At 39.9% G+C, this 19,086-nt stretch overlaps 1 protein-coding gene and 1 long non-coding RNA gene across 3 annotated transcripts in view; both read left to right on the top strand.

Annotated features, from left to right (window-relative positions):
- The first annotated feature begins 244 nt into the window (after positions 1-244).
- Positions 245-4,461, top strand: LOC310717213. Its single transcript, XR_014530765.1, has 7 exons — positions 245-342; positions 511-545; positions 1,183-1,372; positions 2,273-2,455; positions 2,907-3,108; positions 4,002-4,267; positions 4,392-4,461. It is a non-coding gene; the product is annotated as an uncharacterized lncRNA (long non-coding RNA).
- Positions 4,462-7,576: 3,115 nt separating this feature from the next.
- slc44a5a (solute carrier family 44 member 5a) overlaps positions 7,577-19,086 on the top strand; it is a 33,529-nt gene continuing 22,019 nt past the window's right edge. For both annotated transcript variants that reach the window (XR_014530772.1, XM_083525103.1), the window contains exon 1: positions 7,577-7,764. Coding sequence is in view for 1 of the 2 variants with exons in the window: in XM_083525103.1 (XP_083381229.1) it covers positions 7,728-7,764 (37 nt within the window). In the remaining variant the exon portion in view is untranslated. The remainder of the gene's footprint in view (positions 7,765-19,086) is intronic.

Raw genomic sequence — 19,086 nt, 5'->3', positions numbered from 1 at the left:
CAGCTGTGAGCCGAAATCATCAAAATTAAAAGAAATAAACACTTGGAATATATCAGTGTGTGTGATGAATCTATATATCAGTTTTACTTTTTGTATTTAATTACTAAAATAAATAAACTTTTTAATGATATTCTAATTTATTGAGATGCACCTGTATGTGTGTATGTATATACTATGTATATAATGTGTGTGTGTGTGTGTGTGTGTGTGTGTGTGTGTATATATATACACGTCTGTCTGTGTGTAAATATTAAAGGCAATGCTTGCTGTAAAAGGGAATTTATCTTAGTTTCATTTTCACATGATAAGAAGCTACACAGAAAGACCCGACAGCAGAGATAGGTAGAGTAAAACTTATACTTTACACTTAAATAATTTTAAAATCCTTTCTTCTTCCTCTTTTTCATACTGTTATTATTAGAATTTAATCAGATCTTCTGTATTGTGTGTGTGTGTGTGTGTGTGTGTGTGTGTGTGTGTGTGTGTGTGTGTGTGTGTGTGTGTGTGAAGTTTTCCACAGTGAAAAGTGCTGAATCACAATAATGGTGAGTGTCTTTGTCTTCTTGTAGTGATTCTGGTCTTTTACTAGATGTCAATTCCAATATGGAGAAAAATTGACTTTAACTAAATGAACTGATGATTTTTTACTTTGTTAAATAAGAATTGAATGTGGATTTCATCCAAATTGTATGTAAAGATCAAACACAGCTCTGAAATGAGGAAGTTTAAAGGTACAGACTAAAGTGGTAAAACACGTATTTATTTCACGTTAACATTTTAATACATTTATATAAACTGAAGCTGAATATTTTAAAAACCTCTTTCAGAAATATATTTTTTTATTTAAACATTTATAATTCTATGATTAAACACTAAAGTAAAAGATGGAATGTTGTATGCACACAGACAGAAAGAGAGAAATGTACATGGAATGTGAAGACGAGGCAAAACCACATCCTCTCATGCATCTAAAAGTCATGTGGTGTGATATGTGCCGTGGCTTATGGGACATGTAAAGTCTCTGTCAATAATCCTTTCATTAAATACTAAAAATGAAATATAAATTTGCCTTTAATGCACATTCAAGAAAGAAGGAAAGGTTAAATTACAAATGTCACTGAAATTCACTTCTTTTTTACTGCTCTGAATTAAAAAAAGTTTTTATCATGGGTGATTTTCTAGGCACAATCAAATGAGTCCTTCACGATGGCATTGATGAACAATGAAAAACCAGTGTTCATATGTGTTAAAAGATACCATGAGGAATTCACACAAAATATAATAAATGGAGATGTCTTCATTGTGGAAGAATCAAAAAAGACCCACAAAGCTGGAGTCTACTTAAATGGACAGATCATGCAGCTGAACACGGGTGTGTAATGGATATTAATCTCGTCATATCATGAGGCAAATACAAAAAAATATTTTAAGCGAACACTGTGTGTGTGTGTGTGTGTGTTTGTGTGTGTGTGTGTGTGTGTGTGTGTGTGTGTGTGTGTGTGTGTGTGTGTGTGTGTGCGTGCTTGGTTTTGTGATAAACCAGTACAGTTCTTAAACATGTACATATTGTTGTTCTATAACTATTGTCTGTTTTTCAGTTGTATAACTGTGTTTTATGGTGTTTGAGAGACATGTGCACATTCCTTTTGTTTCCATGCAATAAACTCACTTATGTAATGATATGAAGTTTTACTTTGACCAACAAAATATGAATATAAATATCCAGATGTTCCACTTTATTTAGACAGATAAACACTCCAGACGACTGTTTGCTCTCTAAATAACACTTCAGACAGAGTTCTGACTTTCGCTTCGGCTCATCGTCTTGTACGGTGAATTCAGTTCCAATGAGCCGCAGTCCAGACGCAACTGCATGGTGATGAAGTATGGAATGGGAGACGTGTTTGTTCAGAATTACTTTCACTTTCAGGATGAAGTCTCCAAACATCCCAAAACAACCCCTGACTATTAAGTTTCCACCTCCATGTGTGAGTGTGGGGGTGAGGGAGTCTGATCACATCTTCTCTCCTGTTCTCCATCTTACACAAGTTCTTCTGGAAGAGACAAAAATGTCCCATTTGGATTCACAGAAATTTCCACTCATTCAGTGTCAAATTCTTGATTGTTTTTTGTCTTTTACCGAGTTTGTTACAGAGAAACAAAAGGAACGTACATGTGTCCATTAAATACTCTGTATTTCCAAACGTACTGTACAGATCTATAACTGTGATCTATAACTGTGGTGTGATGTTCATTTCTTATCCATCATCAGAAGTAAACATGGTAAATGTGGAAAGCTTTACTGGAGGGAGGAGATGCGCAGTTTATAGGAAGAGGGAGGGAATCCCAAGGTCATTCCAAGAAAATGTTGCTGAAGCACTGAGCAGAATTACAGAAAACAATTTTTCACAATACAACAGAGTTTGTCATGGAGCTTCTCGATGTTCATTTGGAGGTAAAATAATAAATTTCCATCAGTGAAAGCCAGATGTGAGGACACTTTGTTTTAGTTTATTTCCCCCTTTTCTGACAACATCTCATTTGATGGGTGATATATACACACACACAAACACACACACACACACACACACACACACAGTATCTCACAAAAGTGCAACCATTTTGGTTTTTTCTCAAGGGACAATACTTTTGAAATGAATATGGATATATTTTCATATTTAGAGTATTAATGTGAGTTTGTAGAGCAGTACAGATTTTCTGTCCTCTGAAAATAACAACATACAGACATTATTGTCTAAATAACTGCCAAGAGAAGTGAGTACACCCTCAGTGAGCATGTCCAAACTGTGTGCAACGTGTCAAAGTGTCAAATTGTACTTTATATAATATACACTGATCAGGCATAACTAATATATATATATAAATAAATAAAATATTTTTTTCAGCCAACTGCATCAGACTGTATGAAGATTGGCAAATGGTCTAAACCAAAGGGCTTCAGAAATGTCAAAAAATTCTCTGATGAATACCGTGGGAATTCTAGAGTAGGAGACCTGTTTCTTGTGCAAAGTGGATTTTTGGGATATGAATACTACCATGCTGGAGTGTGCTGCAGTGAAAAAGGACCAGAGATTATTCACTTCATGGGTACATTTCTAAATATCTTTAGAATGTTTCAGTAACTGTAGAGCCGTATTTATGTGAGCACAAATGATATCAAATAATATAAAAATGTATATTGTGTGATTCAGAGTTGTGCAGTGAGGATTTCATACAGAAATGACATGCCGTGTTGTACTTTTTTTTGTAACTAAACTAACAGATTTAATTTTATCAAAAGGACTGAAGCACTGCTCAGATGTTATATAAGAGTTATGTGCATCAGGCACAGCATTAAATCCAGCACTGTCTGATGATGTAATCACAATATATCATGCTGAAATTAACCTTATATTTCTCACATTTATTTTAATATTACTAGTTAATATTGGTCTTAAATGGTAAAGAATGCATTTGAATTCAATATTACATCCATAAATGACAATGTTAATCAGTAATACTGGATAATATGGATTCCCATTCATTTGTATTTCCACGCTTCACCACTAGAGGCAGCCATACAGTTTACCACGCATGTCAAGTTACCTATGACATTACAGATTAAAAATGTGACTTTAAATCATCTTAATTTAAAATTATAGTAATTTTTTTTATCCCTTGCTATTATGTCACATCATATTACAAAGATAAAAAAATAACTATTTTCTTCTTTAGTCAGCAGGTTCTACTCTGATATTTAGGGGGTTAAAGATGGTGATCTGGATGTTCATGAAAACCATAAACACTGATACTCAAAGCAAATCAGTGATCTTTAATGCTGTGTTTTTCACATGTGATTTCAATCATCTAAATTTGTGGCTTAGAAAATTCACTTCACTGCATAACCCAACTCTGAATTTCAACAAATATTATAATTCTATCATAGTGATAATTATGAAATGCACATTATGTAAGCTTACAAAATTGTATCTTTTCACTAGCGAATAGTAGTGGATCATCAAACCCCAGATCAGGGGCTTTTGTGTCCAGTTCCAGTTTCATTCCCTGTCAAGGTCTTGTGAACAAAGTGCACATTAATGGGTTCTCCTTAGGCAGCAAATATGCAATTTATAGGCTGAAGATGGGAATCTCAGACTCTTTCCAAGACAGAGTTGATGAAGCAATGAGCAAAATGAATAAATACAAGCTTTTTAGCTACAACTGTATTCATTTTGCTTTGGAACTTATTTATGGAAAAGAACTGGAGGTAATATGGTCATTTTAAAACTTTACCATAATGATTTAATACTAATTATATGCTATTAATTATATGAATAATTAATTAATATATAAATATATTGTTTGTGTGCATGTATGTCTACTTTTTACAGAAGAAAGAAATAGATGCTGAAATCTTGATTGAACAGTTTTTTGGATAAGAGCTGATTGGAATGAGTGCAGGTGTGTTTAAGCTGATTCTTCTTCTTATTTTGTTTTATCACACGCCAACGCCATAAAAGCTTCTTGACTTGACTTGATATATTATTATTATTATTAATTAGTGCTAGTTAGATTAGTGCAACATCTCCTTTCTTATTAAACAACTGAATTGTTTTCTTTTGTTTTCTTTGTTTCGTGGAGACGTTCCTGTTGGACACACTGATGAGTCGAGAGTCTGCTAAAGGAGGATTTACTTTTTATTTCAATTCAGTTCCACACAAATGATCATTAAATCCGATTTACATCCTAAAAAATCAGCTTTGCTTTTAGATTGTTAGTTTAATTTCTATAGATAAAAAAATCAGAGCTGTTTTTTTACAATTACATTTAAAATGAGTTTAATTATTGATTGTCTTCTGGTTTAATTCTAAGCATTTTAAACTGAGAAGTGGGTTTATGATGATGTTACTTTTTTTGATCATGATTTGAGTTTATTTTGAACATGTATACATTTAAGCATTTTTAAATCCTTTTACTTTTTGTTATTGAAAATCTTCTCATTTATAAATTAGTGTTTTTTTGGTCGATGACTTTTATGTTTAATTTTAACATGTCAGTGTGAAACATGAATGTGTGAAGTGCAAATATTAAAGACACGAAACGTGTCTTTCCTTCATCACAACGTGTTCATTCATGAGGTCCTTTCTTTACTCAGATATAAAAAAAAAAATACTAATAAACTTCTCCGAAAATTCATTTTTAATCAGTAATCATTAGTTTTACTGTTTGGCAAAGTCTGAAATCAGCACCAAAATCCGACATGATGCACACAATTGCCCTCTGGGGGTCGACAACCGCACCGGCGCGTTTTGTGTCATTTCTTTTCTCATAACGTCGAAACGAACTTAAATTACTGTCTTTTCTGATCGTACAAATAAGAGCAATATATTAATCAAATCTGTAAAGGGTCCACTTTTATTTGTATAAACTCATAACAACAACAAAACTAAAATAAAAAATAAAAGTAAAATAAAGAAAACAGACAGGGGGCGCTCTCTGCCGTCTCTCTCTCTATTCTTCACAGACATAAATAAAACAACCTGAATCTCAGTGAATATTTACACAGACATAATAAATGTATGATTAAAAAGCTCGAAATGTCTACTTTTAAACATAAAAAATATTTGTTGATTCTGAAATCCATATGTAAATTAGAAGGGGTAAAGTTTCACCGGTATCACCTCATTAACCGTCCGTGTGGAAACATAGCAACAGTTCCGTTTTGTGATTGCATGATTTATGTCATTTAAAACACCATCATCACTTTAAAAGAATATTCTGTCTTCATGCTCTATGTTGAGTCTGGTTTCACTAATAATAAACAAACATTTGCATAAAGCATTAATATTTCTCCCTGCCTGTGTTGATTAGAGTAATAAAAAGATGAAAAGTGTTAATTTAAGGTACATTTAGAACAGATAAATAAATATGTGATTAAATTGTGATTAATCGTGAGTCCTGCTCTGCCTCTGGATGATGTTCTCTTCGATTGGAGGCCACTCTGTGCATCTGGGGATGTTTCTCATCTATAAGTAGTAAGAACAGGAGCTTTGAGGATTTGGATTTGGACTGTAGTTAATATCAACATTCTTCTCCACTGACTCAGGACTACAGTTTGCTTCTGATCTCCATCACTGCACCTCAACATCGTTTATCTGTAATACATGGACATTCGGTGCAACCCAGATGAGGATGAGGTTCCATCTTGAGTCTGGTTCCTCTTAAGGTTTCTTCCTTATTGCCATCTCGTGTAGTTTTTCCTACTTTAAGACAATATTACAAATAAAAATGAATTGAACTCAGGACATTCGTGCGATTAATCGAGATTAAATGTTTTAATCGATTGGCAGCTCTAATATTAATATTACGTGAGGTCCAGTTACTGACACTAAAAGATGTAGTAGTAAAGGCTTCTTTTTAATTTATAGGACTGTGGTGAGACCTGAGATGTTGTATGGATTAGAGACAGTGGCATTGAGTAAAAGACAGGAGGTGGAGCTTGAGGTAGCAGAGCTGAAGATGTTGAGATGTTCATTGGGAGTGACGACAATGGACAGAATTAGAAATGAGTTTATTAGAAGGACAGCGCATGTAGGACGTTTTGGAGACAAGGTGAGGGAGGTGAGATTGAGATGGTTTGGACATGTGCAGAGGAGGGACATGGGGTATATCAGTAGGAGAATGCTGAGGATGGAGCCACCAGGAAGGAGGAAAAGAGGAAGAACAAGGAGGAGGTTTATGGATGTGGTGAGGGAAGACATGCAGGTAGTTGGTGTGAAAGAGGCAGATGTAGAGGACAGGGGGGATGGAGACGGATGATCCGCTGTGGCGCCCCCTTATGGGAGAAGCCGAAAGAAGAAGGATTAATTGCTTCTTTTTACTTAAGTACATGTCAAAGCCCAAACTTCTTTACTTTCACTTGAGTAAATAATGTATAGTCAGTACTTCATCTTTTACCCGAGAATTTTAAAACATGAGAATCTGCACTTCTACTTAAGACTGAAAATGAGGAAGACTGAGAGAAAAGGAGGATGAGAGACAGTAGATGGCGTCAAAAGACACAGTAATAAAACTCACCTAGAGTTTATAGAGTTTATACTCATTTCATCATTTGAGTTTAAATTTTAGTATTAAACGACTTTTCGTGTCTACAGAAAACTATAAATCTTATGAATAAAATAAAATAAACAGTTGATTGTCTCATGTAGAGGAAAATGTTACATCACACAACCTCTGTCTCACTCATTCTCCTCCTCCAGCCTGCCTGAGATCAATGAAGAACGCATTTAAAAGTGCAAATGCCAGAAACAGAAGTGTGTGTGTGTGTGTGTGTGTGTGTGTGTGTGTGTGTGTGTGTGTGTGTGTGTGAAGTGTAACAGCATATAAAGAAAAACACGCACAGTCCTGCAGAGGACCACAGAGTCCATGCTGATATTCCCAAGTTCAGAAATCTATTATTATTATTATTATTATTATTATTATTATTATTATTATTATTATTATTATTATTAATATTATTTGCGTTGTTGTTAAAGTGCGCGCGAGTGTGCGCGCACCCGAGAGCGAGATAAAGACAGAGAGCGCGCGCCGCGCAGTCCGGAGTCTGACGTTCTTGAGGATTAAATCTCTATAAACCCGACACACTCACACACCGTGTGTGTGTCTGTGTGTGTGTGTGTGTGTGTGTGTGTGTGGGTGGCTATGTAGAGCTGTGAGCGCGCGCGGAGATGCCGAAACACAGCCCGGTTCCGTCCGTTTTCTGCGGTAAGATCCAGAAACATTTCTGTTTCTACTGTATCTGAGCACTGAAGTGTGTGTGTGTGCGTGTGTGTGTGTGTGTGTTGGGTAAAGTATCTGATTGATACAATTCAATATTGTGTGTGTGTGTGTGTGTGTGTGTGTGTGTGTGTGTGTGTGTGTGTTTGTGTTTTGGGTAAAGTATCTGATTGATACAATTCAATATTTTGTATGTGTGTGTGTGTGTGTGTGTGTGTGTGTGTGTGTGTGTGTGTGTGTGTGTGTGTGTGTGTTAGTTAAAGTAGCTTAATGAAGTGATGCAGTCTGTGTGTGTGTGTGTGTGTGTGTGTGTGTGTGTGTGTGTGTGTGTGTGTGTGCATGTTGGGTAAAGTAGCTTATAGATACTTTGTGGTGTGTGTGTGTGTGTGTGTGTGTGTGTGTGTGTGTGTGTGTGTGTTAGATAAAGTAACTTAGATGCAATGTTGTGTGTGTGTGTGTGTGTGTGTGTGTGTGTGTTAGGTAAAGTAGCATATAGATGCAATTCATTGTGTGTCTCATTTGTAGACACCTGAGTATGTTTGCTATGTGCTTCTTCTGAACATCTCATTCCACATTTAGTCCCCATTTACTGTTAGAATAATCTCCACTCTTCTGGGAAGATGTTCCTCTAAATATTTTGGCTAGTCAGCTACAAGGTTAGTAAAATCAGGTAGTGATGTAGGTGAGAAGGTGAGGAGGTCTGGGGTGCAGTCAGCGTTCATATTCATCTAAAAGGTGTTCAACAGGGTTGGAGCTCTATAGCAGGAGAATTTCCACACCCTTCCCACCGATGTAAAGCAGATCTTCATGGAGCTGGGTTTGTGCACAGGTGTATTGTCATGCTGGAACAGGTCTCACAGCTCAAAGTGAAGGAGAAATTTCATGCTCAGCATCCACAGACCTTCTAAAGAATTGTTGGCCTCCAACTTTTGGGGAAGAACCACATATTGCTGAAAAAGTTCGGTGTCCCAATACTTTCAGCCAGATAATCTGTAACTCTTTTTCTTCTCTCTCTCTCTCTCTCTCTCTCTCTCTCTCTCTCTCTCTCTCTCTCTCTCTCTCTCTCTCTCTCACTCTCTCTCTCTATCTCTCCCTCTCCTCTCTATCTCACCTCTTTCTCTTTTCCCCTCTCCTCTAAATCTCTTCTTTCTCTCTTATTTTTTCCCCCATCTCTCTCACTTTTTCCTTTTTCTCCTCCCCTTCTCTTTCTATCTCTCTTTCTGTCACATTATCTCACCCTCTCTCGCTCTCTTCTCTCCCTCTCCCCCACTTTCACTTGTTATACTGTAAAAGCTTCGCTCATAAAAAATAAAACTAAGTACTGTCGCTTGCTAACTGTGTGTGTGTGTGTGTGTGTGTGTGTGTGTGTGTGTGTGTGTGTGTGTGTGTTTGTGGGAGACTAAATAGTGCTGACTCATCATGCTCGTCATTGGTTCCTCTGTAAGGATGATATTTCTTCCTTTACATGAGGAATAAAGAGGACCTGCTGTTGGAGGAACACAAACGTCATATTTTTTATCCGTTTCTAGTTCCCAAGCGTCGCAAGATGTTTTTTATTCTCTTTCTTGCAGTTATTGTAATGAATACGGAATAACTCGTCTGTCCTGAAGAATTTTTGGTTGTACCTCAGACACTGAAGACTCCTTCCATTAAAAAAAATAATTTAGGTCAGTATATCCATGTAAATCTGTTGCTATAGAAACAATAACGTAGAAACCCGTGACATTTATACAACTTGAGCAGTTGAGGGTCAAGGGCCTTGCTCAAGGGCCCAGCAATGGCAGATAGGTGGCGCTGGGTTTTGAACTCACAACCTTCTTATTAGAAGTCCACCACTTTAACCACTTCCCCAACAACTCGACCAATCAGATCGTAGATTCCCAACGGTGGCGTTAAACAGGTCGCTAAGATGATTAGCAAACTTGTTGCTAGTGTGTGAATCAGCTGAGGAACAGATTAGCTTGACCCTCAGGTGTGTGTGTGTGTGTGTGAGCACCAGTTTGGCTTCTTCTTGTCCTTTTTGCCATCAGCAGGAGATCCAGAAAAGGCATGATTTTTTTCCTCTCTGTCACGTCTCGAGCGCAGCAAAGAGAAAATTGCTCGAGCCCAAAATTGCATCAATTACAGTCTATCTCTCGCCAGGGTTTTGAGACACGGGGAAAAAATAAAAAGTAAAACGCTGCCCTTGACAGGAAGGAGCAGCATTCGGATGCTAAGAATGAAAATCAGCCTCAAACAGATCAGATTCCACTTCGTTTCTCATCCATTCTTCCATATTTTATTGCTTTCCCTCCAATGTTGATGGACAGTTTCCAGCGTTGAGCAGGCAGCCATGAGGATTACAGGGCTTTTTTTATTAACTACCATCTCTGCACTTCCTGCTTCCTGTCATAGCCGCTAATGCTAACTGACAACACTGGCTTACGAACTCAGAGACAAAAGCAGAGGCTGAGAAAATAATCGTGTTCGGATCAGAACGTAAAATTTTACTGCAAGAGGAAAATAATAAACAGAGGAATAATGAAAAAGGGGGCGGAGTCACGGTTACCTAGCTGATTATTTTCCCATTACAGTCTGACACACTTTTTCAATGTATTTACATTTGATCACTTCTCTTGTCTGGTTTGTTCCCAAAGTCTGTATTTACACACACACACACACACACACACACACACACACACACACACTTGCATTATTCGGCCAAAAGTTTGTGGACACCTGAATGTTAGATTGCTATATACTTCTTATTGAACATTCACTTTTATAATGAGCTCCACTCTTCTGGGAAGATGTTCCACTAGATTTTTTGGAGATTCATTCAGCTACAAGGGTGGTAGAAAAGTCTGATGTAGGTGAGAAGGTGAGGAGGCCTGGGGTGCAGTTGGCGTTCACATTCATCCCGAAGGTGTTCAGTAGGGTTATAGCAGGAGAGCTCAAGATCTTCTACACACTTCCAACCCATGTAAAGCAGATCTTCATGGAACTGACTACACATGGGCAATTTCATGCTGAGATGAGAAGAGAGGAGACGGTAGAGAAACCTGTGAATCAAAGCGGAGACAAGCTTTAACGCTTAACAAAGAGGGGGATGAAGAAGATGAGGATGTTTGGAAGAAAGACAGGAAACGATGTACAGCACAAGACAAAAAAAAATTAAGACAATGTTAACAAACTCAGCGGTTTACTGATGGTGAGATATAAATTCTGCAGAGAGAGAAGGAGAGAGAAAGAGAGAGAAGGAGAGAGAGAAAGAGAAAGAATGAGAGAGAAAGAGAGAGAGAGAGAGAGCGAGCGAGAGAGAGAGAGAGAGAGAGAGAGAGAGAGAGAGGGAAAAAGTGTCTCGCCTGGAGGCATTAAGTATAGAGGCTTTCTAAAATGGCACGACCTTGTGTGTGTGTGTGTGTGTGTGTGTGTGTGTGTGTGTGTGTGTGTGTGTGTGTGTGTGTGTGTGTGTGTGTGTGTGTGTGTGAGAATGTGCTGCTCTAGAGTGGAATTAATAGCAAAGGGTATATTACCCGATTTAATAACACACACACACAGACACACACACACACTTCTAGACATTAAACACTGTCTGGATAAACACAGTCTAATCACACCTCCAATGCACTGACCGGCTCACACACTCGACACTTTCATCTAAAAGAAATAAACTAAGAAAAAAATAATGAACTGATTTAAGTATTAAAATTAAATAGTAAAATATATAACTCTATACTAGTAAACATTTTATTTGTAATACATTTCTATTTTAGTATTTTTTTGTGGATTATTATTGCACATTTATACAATAATAACCATAATTTAATATTAATAATTATATAATAATGCCAGACTGGCTTATATTTGCAAGCAGCGATCAGTGGGTCCAAGCACCGAGTGTGCACCATGGATTTATGAGCTTGTGTTAGCATGTGGATGGTGTTAGAACAAATAACTGACTATGTTCATGATGTATGATGAGATGCCACACTTCCTGTTTGTGTAAGCATGACCTCACTGTGCTTTACCCCTAGTTTTAAACATCAAACTGTGTTTGCTTGATGAATGTTCTGGTTTGTGCCCAAACGTTCTGTAGTGTAAAGTTAATAAACCGAATTCTGGCATGTGTTGGTACCCAACAGTGGACCAAAAAAAATGTTTGCTTGGACCCATAAGAAGAGGAAGAAATCCAAAGAAACGTTCTCCAGGCAAAAAAAACCAACAATGTACCTTTTTAAAAATTCCTCCTGCAGCTCGTTGGCCAAAGCTTTAATTTCTCCTTCACTTGACATCCTTCATCCAGCCTGTCCTACCTACTCCTAACTGCAGGTCGAACATTAAATTCACCTCGCAGCAGGAAGTCCTGCCTCAGCGACTCTGTACACTTCTGTCCATCTGCTCACATCCACCTGGTTTTAACGTCCATATGTCTTCTGAAGGACGAGACAGGGGTTTGATAGCTTGTCAGCATGTGCACCAATGAAATGGAATGAAGATCTCAGTGTCAGGGAGAAATGTGTAATTAATTGTTAGGGTAACATTAATGAAGGAGTCTCCAGTGTCAGGGATTCTGTAGCACATCCAGGAGTTTACGGTTTTCGCCTGGAAAAAAAAGAAATTATTTCATTCTGCATCTCCGTATTTATCTTAGTAACTTATAAACAGAAAACAACGTGAGGCTTTTAAAAGAACGACGGCTTTCAGCTGACAGAACTCTTCTTGTATCGCCAAAAGTATTGGGACACTTCACTTTTCCATCCATATTGTGGTTTCTCTCCAAATTGTTGGAGGAACACAATTGTATCAGACGTCTTTGGATGCTGGAGCATGACATTTTCCAATCACTTAACATATGAGACTCAAACCTGTTCCAGCATGATAATACCCCTGTTCACAAAACCAGCTTCATGAAGATTTGCCTGTCATGGATTGAAGGTGTGTTGAAGATCTTGAGGTGCCTGCAACAGAGCTTGAACCCTACTTACCATCTATGGGATTAATGTGAACACTGACTGCACCCCAGGCCTCCTCACCTCACTGTAATCAATACCTGACCTGATTGAGAAGGAGAAGGAGAACCATCCGATAAACTGGGGTGCACTTATTTTTAATCATCGTTCCAGTTTTTGGGAGAACACCTCACCATAACTTCCCTGCAGCGTTCACCTCGACTGCTTTCGCTTCTTCACACCGGGATAAATGAACCCTGTAATTGCATTCCTCTCTGTATTTTGATATCCCTCAAGATCTGGGAAAGACGTAGTGTTCTGTGTGTGTGTGTGTGTGTGTGTGTGTGTGTGTGTGTGTGTGTGTGTGTGTGTGTGTTAAAGTGGGTGTTCCATCCTAAAAAAAAAGAATTGACCCATATTAGAACATGCAGGAATAATTGCGAACAAATTACGAAGCTTTCGCGGATCCACGGAGGTGTTTAGAGAGTAAATTTCACGGAACTGTGGGGAGAAAAACAATATTAATACAACGTGATGTCAAAAGTATTGGGACAACCGAACATTTCAGCCACGCTGTTGGTGCTTCCTCCCATTTACGGTTATCTACAGCGAATTTCCGTTATTTCAGTTATACAGCTGTACGATTGAGGGTTAAGGGGCCTTGCTTGAGGGCCCAGAGGTGGCAGCTTGGTAGTGCTGGGATTTGAATTCATGACCTTCCGATCAGAAGGCCAATATCTTATTCACTATAGGACGTCTTTGGATGTGGGTTTCTGGGTTTCCGAACTTCAAAATGTTCACGGTTTGGAAAATGAATATAAAGATCAAAAGCCAAAATCTCTCAACTTGGTGCTTGGACTCATGTGACTTGTGAAGAGGGAGGAGTTTGTGATTAGAGCTCGAACGTTCAGCGATAATCGACTCACAAACGTGACGCCTTCTCGATTTTTCCCTATGAACGTCTCGTCTCTGGAGCAGAGCCAGCAGCGGACAGCCAGATGTTCTGGGTTTAAAGTGAACATTGGGAGCACAGCTGCACGTCCAGACTCTGGGCTCTTGCGGCGCGTGATGTGAAAGGAAACACTTGCTCTCGGCTTGCAGTGCAGAGTTTTGCTCGGAGACGCAGTGGCCTTGAGGATAATCAGCTGCTCTCGTCTCGCCATTCAGCGCCAGGCAGATTTTCAATGTGGCTTTTATTGTGGGTTTCTACACAAAAAAAAACACAGCAGGAGAAGTAGATCCAGGAGCATCTCCACATGCTTACCATGCTTCAGTGCTCCAGAGGGATTTGGATTTTTCCACACTGAATCCTGGAGAGGGAAAGACTTACCTTTCACTTTTCACACTTTGATTCTGAAATCCCCGATTTCCTTTTATCACTTATCCAGACAGATTCTTTCTACTCCCTCAGACCTTTTTTATTTCAGTAGTCAGGGTTGTTCAAAAGGGCAGAAAAATCTGTATTGTTAGAGGTAAAGATTCAGCGGTTTGTTGTTACATGTTCAGAGCTCTGACACTGGAGACTCCTTCCCTATTTGTTGCACATGAGCAGGTGTTGTTGTGCCTAACACTGAATATCTGATGAATTTGACAGCTTTAGTTAAATAATTATTCACTAATCCACCTTTTGCAATAAATGCTAAAGCAGTAAAAAAAAAACGTATGCTAACTGATCCAACTAGCGAAATGACAAAACTTTCCTCTTGAGCTCATCACCTTCCTCCTCCCCTTACGTTCCTCCTGCCCTCACGGTCCTCCTCCTCCCCCACTCTTCTTGCATTGGCATGTTTACTCCAACTGATGAAGCGACTGAAGCGAGACGTGTAGATAAAACGCCTCAGGAGGATTTTCATCTGCGGACGTTTCCAATCCTTTATTGTCTCAATTCTGCAATTAGTTTCTTACTGCCAACTCGCAGCTCTTCCTTAAATCACACACAATTTATCACTCTTACGCACATATACACACATTCACACACACATTCACATACTTATTCTTACACACTCTCACTCTCTCACACTCATTTATATTCACTCACTGACACATACACAATCTTACACACACTCACTCATTCACACTTTCACACACTCATACACACACACTTCACACTCACTAACAATCACACACTCATACACACACACCCACACACACTTTCACACTCACTAACACTCACACATTCGCACACATTAACACACACACATTCACATACACACTAACACTCACACACATTCACACACACTAACACACACATACACACACACAAAAGAAACCACAGAAAAAGTCTCAGCATAACGCATGGCTCAGAAGGAGCATACAGAGACGGTTTTAAAAAGTGTGTGTGTGTGTGTGTGTGTGTGTGTGTGTGTGTGTGTGTGGAGCCACAGGAAGCAGATCCGGAGGACTGATGAGCAGTGTGTGTGAAACGCCTCATTGGTTCACGCTGACGATTTGTCGAATCTTGCTCATTAGCATGCAGCAGCATCTGTTAGAGGCTCAGGCATCCTGCAGGTCCCCATAATAATCCCATAAACACACCCACACGGCACTTTAATCCTTAGGCAGGACGAGGACACGAGGCGGCACAACTCAACTCGGACTCCTCTCAGGGCTTCATGATTTTTTGGAACCTGGTTTTTGGATCAGAAATCACACCTTCATCGCCTTCATCACTCTCCATCTCACCTCCAAACCATGCAGTTATAAAAAGATGTTCAGCGTTGGTGGACTTGAGTGAAAGTACTCACTAGTGATCCATGAGAACTATACAACAGGGCCAAAAGTTGGTATGTGCTTTTTGAGCATAGATGATTCACAAAATTTTGTGGAGATTCACCCCAAAGGTGTTCGAAAGGATTTGGAGCTTTCTGTGGAAAGAAATTTTCAAATGTACACATTTTATAATCTTCTGTAGAAAAGATAAAAAGGAAGAATGCTGCTCGTCATAATCAAGATCATTCTGTAAAAACTAAAACCTCAGCTCCGCTAATCATCGATTCGGTTTTGCAAAAAAATAAATCTAGGCCCCGCCACCTTCCCCTGCTCTGATGTGCTGAGGAGAAGAAAGCAGGAGTGTGTCCTGGATTCTATTCCGTCTGATTCGTTCCTGCTGCACGGTGAGATCAGAGAACGGTGGAACATTGTGTTTTTATAGGGTGTGCACGTGCCTGTGAATGTGTATGGGAATGTGTGAGGAATGAGTAAAGGAGTGTGTGAGGGACACGGGAAATGTACAGGAGTGTGTGAGGGACATGTACGGGAGTGTGTGAGGGACGTGTACAGGACTGTGTGAGGGACACAGGTAGTGTACAGGAGTGTGTGGGGGACGTGTACAGGAGTTTGTGAGGGACACAGGAAGTGTACAGGAGTGTGTGAGGGACACATGAAGTGTACAGGAGTTTGTGAGGGACACAGAAAGTGTACAGGAGTGTGTGAGGGACGTGTACAGGAGTTTGTGAGGGACACAGGAAGTGTACAGGAGTGTGTGAGGGACGTGTACAGGACTGTGTGAGGGACACAGGAAGTTTACAGGAGTGTGTGAGGGACGTGTACAGGAGTGTGTGAGGGACACAGGAAGTGTACAGGATTGTGTGAGGGACGTGTACAGGAGTGTGTGAGGGACGTGTACAGGAGTGTGTGAGGGACATAGGAAGTGTACAGGAGTGTCTGAGGGAAGTGTACAGGAGTGTGTGAGGGACACAGGAAGTGTACAGGAGTGTGTGAGGGACGTGTACAGGAGTGTGTGAAGGGATGTGTACAGGTGTGAGTGACGTGTACAGGAGTGTGTGAGGGACACAGGAAGTGTACAGGAGTGTGTGAGGGACGTGTACAGAACTGTGTGAGGGACACAGGTAGTGTGCAGGAGTGTGTGAGGGATGTGTACAGGACTGTGTGAGGGACACAGGTAGTGTACAGGAGTGTGTGAGGGACGTGTACAGGAGTTTGTGAGGGACACAGGAAGTGTACAGGAGTGTGTGAGGGACGTGTCCAGGAGTGTGTGAGAAACGTGTACAGGAGTGTGTGAGGAACGTGTACAGGAGTTTGTGAGGGACACAGGAAGTGTACAGGAGTGTGTGAGGGACGTGTACAGGAGTGTGTGAGGGACACAGGAAGTGTACAGGATTGTGTGAGGGACGTGTACAGGAGTGTGTGAGGGACGTGTACAGGAGTGTGTGAGGGACACAGGAAGTGTACAGGAGTGTGTGAGGGACACAGGAAGTGTACAGGAGTGTGTGAGGGACGTGTACAGGAGTGTGTGAGGGATGTGTACAGGTGTGAGTGACGTGTACAGGAGTGTTTGAGGGACACAGGAAGTGTACAGGAGTGTGTGAGGGACGTGTACAGAACTGTGTGAGGGACACAGGTAGTGTGCAGGAGTGTGTGAGGGATGTGTACAGGACTGTGTGAGGGACACAGGTAGTGTACAGGAGTGTGTAAGGGACGTGTACAGGAGTTTGTGAGGGACACAGGAAGTGTACAGGAGTGTGTGAGGGACGTGTACAGGAGTGTGTGAGAAACGTGTACAGGAGTGTGTGAGGAACGTGTACAGGAGTTTGTGAGGGACACAGGAAATGTACAGGAGTGTGTGAGGGACGTGTACAGGAGTGTGTGAGGAACGTGTACAGGAGTTTGTGAGGGACACAGGAAGTGTACAGGAGTGTGTGAGGAACGTTTACAGGAGTGTGTGAGGGACACAGGAAGTGTACAGAAGCGTGTGAGGAACATGTACAGAAATGTTCAGCCGAAACCTCTTCACTCCCTGTCGCCATGGAGACGCTGATGAGGAGATGAATAATTCTCCTGTAAGAATAAAGATGTTTCCTTTTCTTCTCATCCTTGTCTTCAACTCCAGCGTTCTCGTCTTTCATTCTCTTGCTCTGTAATCTCTCGCTCCTTGGGGAATCTGACAGAGCAGATAAAAGAGATCAGTTCCACCCACCGCCGTGTCCCTCAAACCCCGAGCGCAGGATTTCCTGGGATTTCATTAACACCGTGTGATGTTACAGATGCGACTGATGCTTTTCTCCCTGCGGAAAGTAATTAAAGATGTTGACTGTGTGACCAAAGGTATTGGGACACCAGACCTTTCCAGCTGTGTGTGGTTCTTCTCCAAAATCTTACTACAAAGTTGGAGGCACACAATTGTATCGGACGCCTTTGGATGCAGGAGCATGACATTTTAAATCCTTTTAATTGAACTAGGACACCCAGACCTGTTCTAGCATGACAATGCTCCTGTGACAGATGTCCATGAAGATCTGCTTTACATGGGTTGGAAGTGTGTGAAAGATCTCCTTCTATAGAGTTCCAAACCCTATGGAGGACATTTGGGGTGAATCTCCACAAATCTCCACAAAATCTTGAGAAACATCTTCCCAGAAGAGTGAAATCTACAGAGAATGTAAGTTAAGAGCAAATTAGTGCAGTGCAACACAAGAGCCACAAGGGGGCGAGTTCATGATCGTCGTATCCTGAAGAAAAAAAACAAAACAACAGAAGTTCTAGCTAGACTAGTGAGGGATGGAGAATGTTTACTGCAACGATAAGAAAATAAAATACTTATTTACTTATTTAAATACTTACTTACCCTTAACCTTCATCTCAGAGTTGAAATATAGATTTGATTCGCAGCCTCGCTCGAGCTCTGACCTGCTCACCTTCACCACCACGCTGTGCAGTCAGGTACAGCAGTGTTTCTGCAGTCCTACACCACCATCACCCTGAACTCTATGCTCTCACTGACAGGATGCAGGAACCGCCGAGAATAAATACAGTCAGAAAAAAAAAACACGATTTATTGAGGCGTGTCTCGTCCTTCAAGCTCACTGACCTGGAAACTCAGGGAAGTTTTTACTTTGCTACATTTATCAGTGACCGACCGATCTCCTGTTTAATTATGCACCAAAAACTACTTCGTACATATATACAGTATATATATATATATATATATATATATATATATATATATATATATATATATATATATATATATATATATATATATATATATATTATATAGGCAAAGATCTGTGGCCACCAGACAATAAGACTGCTATGTGCTTCTTTTTAAACATCTCATTCTACATTTAGTCTCCATTTACTGTTATAATATGCTCCACTCTTCAGGGAAGATGTTCCACAAGATTTTTGAGTGTGTGGAGATTTGTGTTTAACAGACATGTATTTTCATTATATTCCTTTGATAAACGAATTAATTACTTTTTAATGTAGCGTGTTAAGACGCCTGCGGAGATAATAAACCCAGGTGATTATTAGAGATGGGGGAAAAGAAACATGTATGAAAAGTCTGAGCGATATGGAGATGCGTCTGAGTGATATTGAGCTGTGTAGGAGAGATATTAAGCTGTGTCTGAGAGATACA

This window comes from Silurus aristotelis (genome assembly GCF_946808225.1).
Source record: "Silurus aristotelis genome assembly, chromosome: 22".
NCBI lineage: Eukaryota > Metazoa > Chordata > Actinopteri > Siluriformes > Siluridae > Silurus > Silurus aristotelis.
Note: the sequence above shows the minus strand (reverse complement) of the source record. Positions and strands in the feature narration are given on the sequence as shown.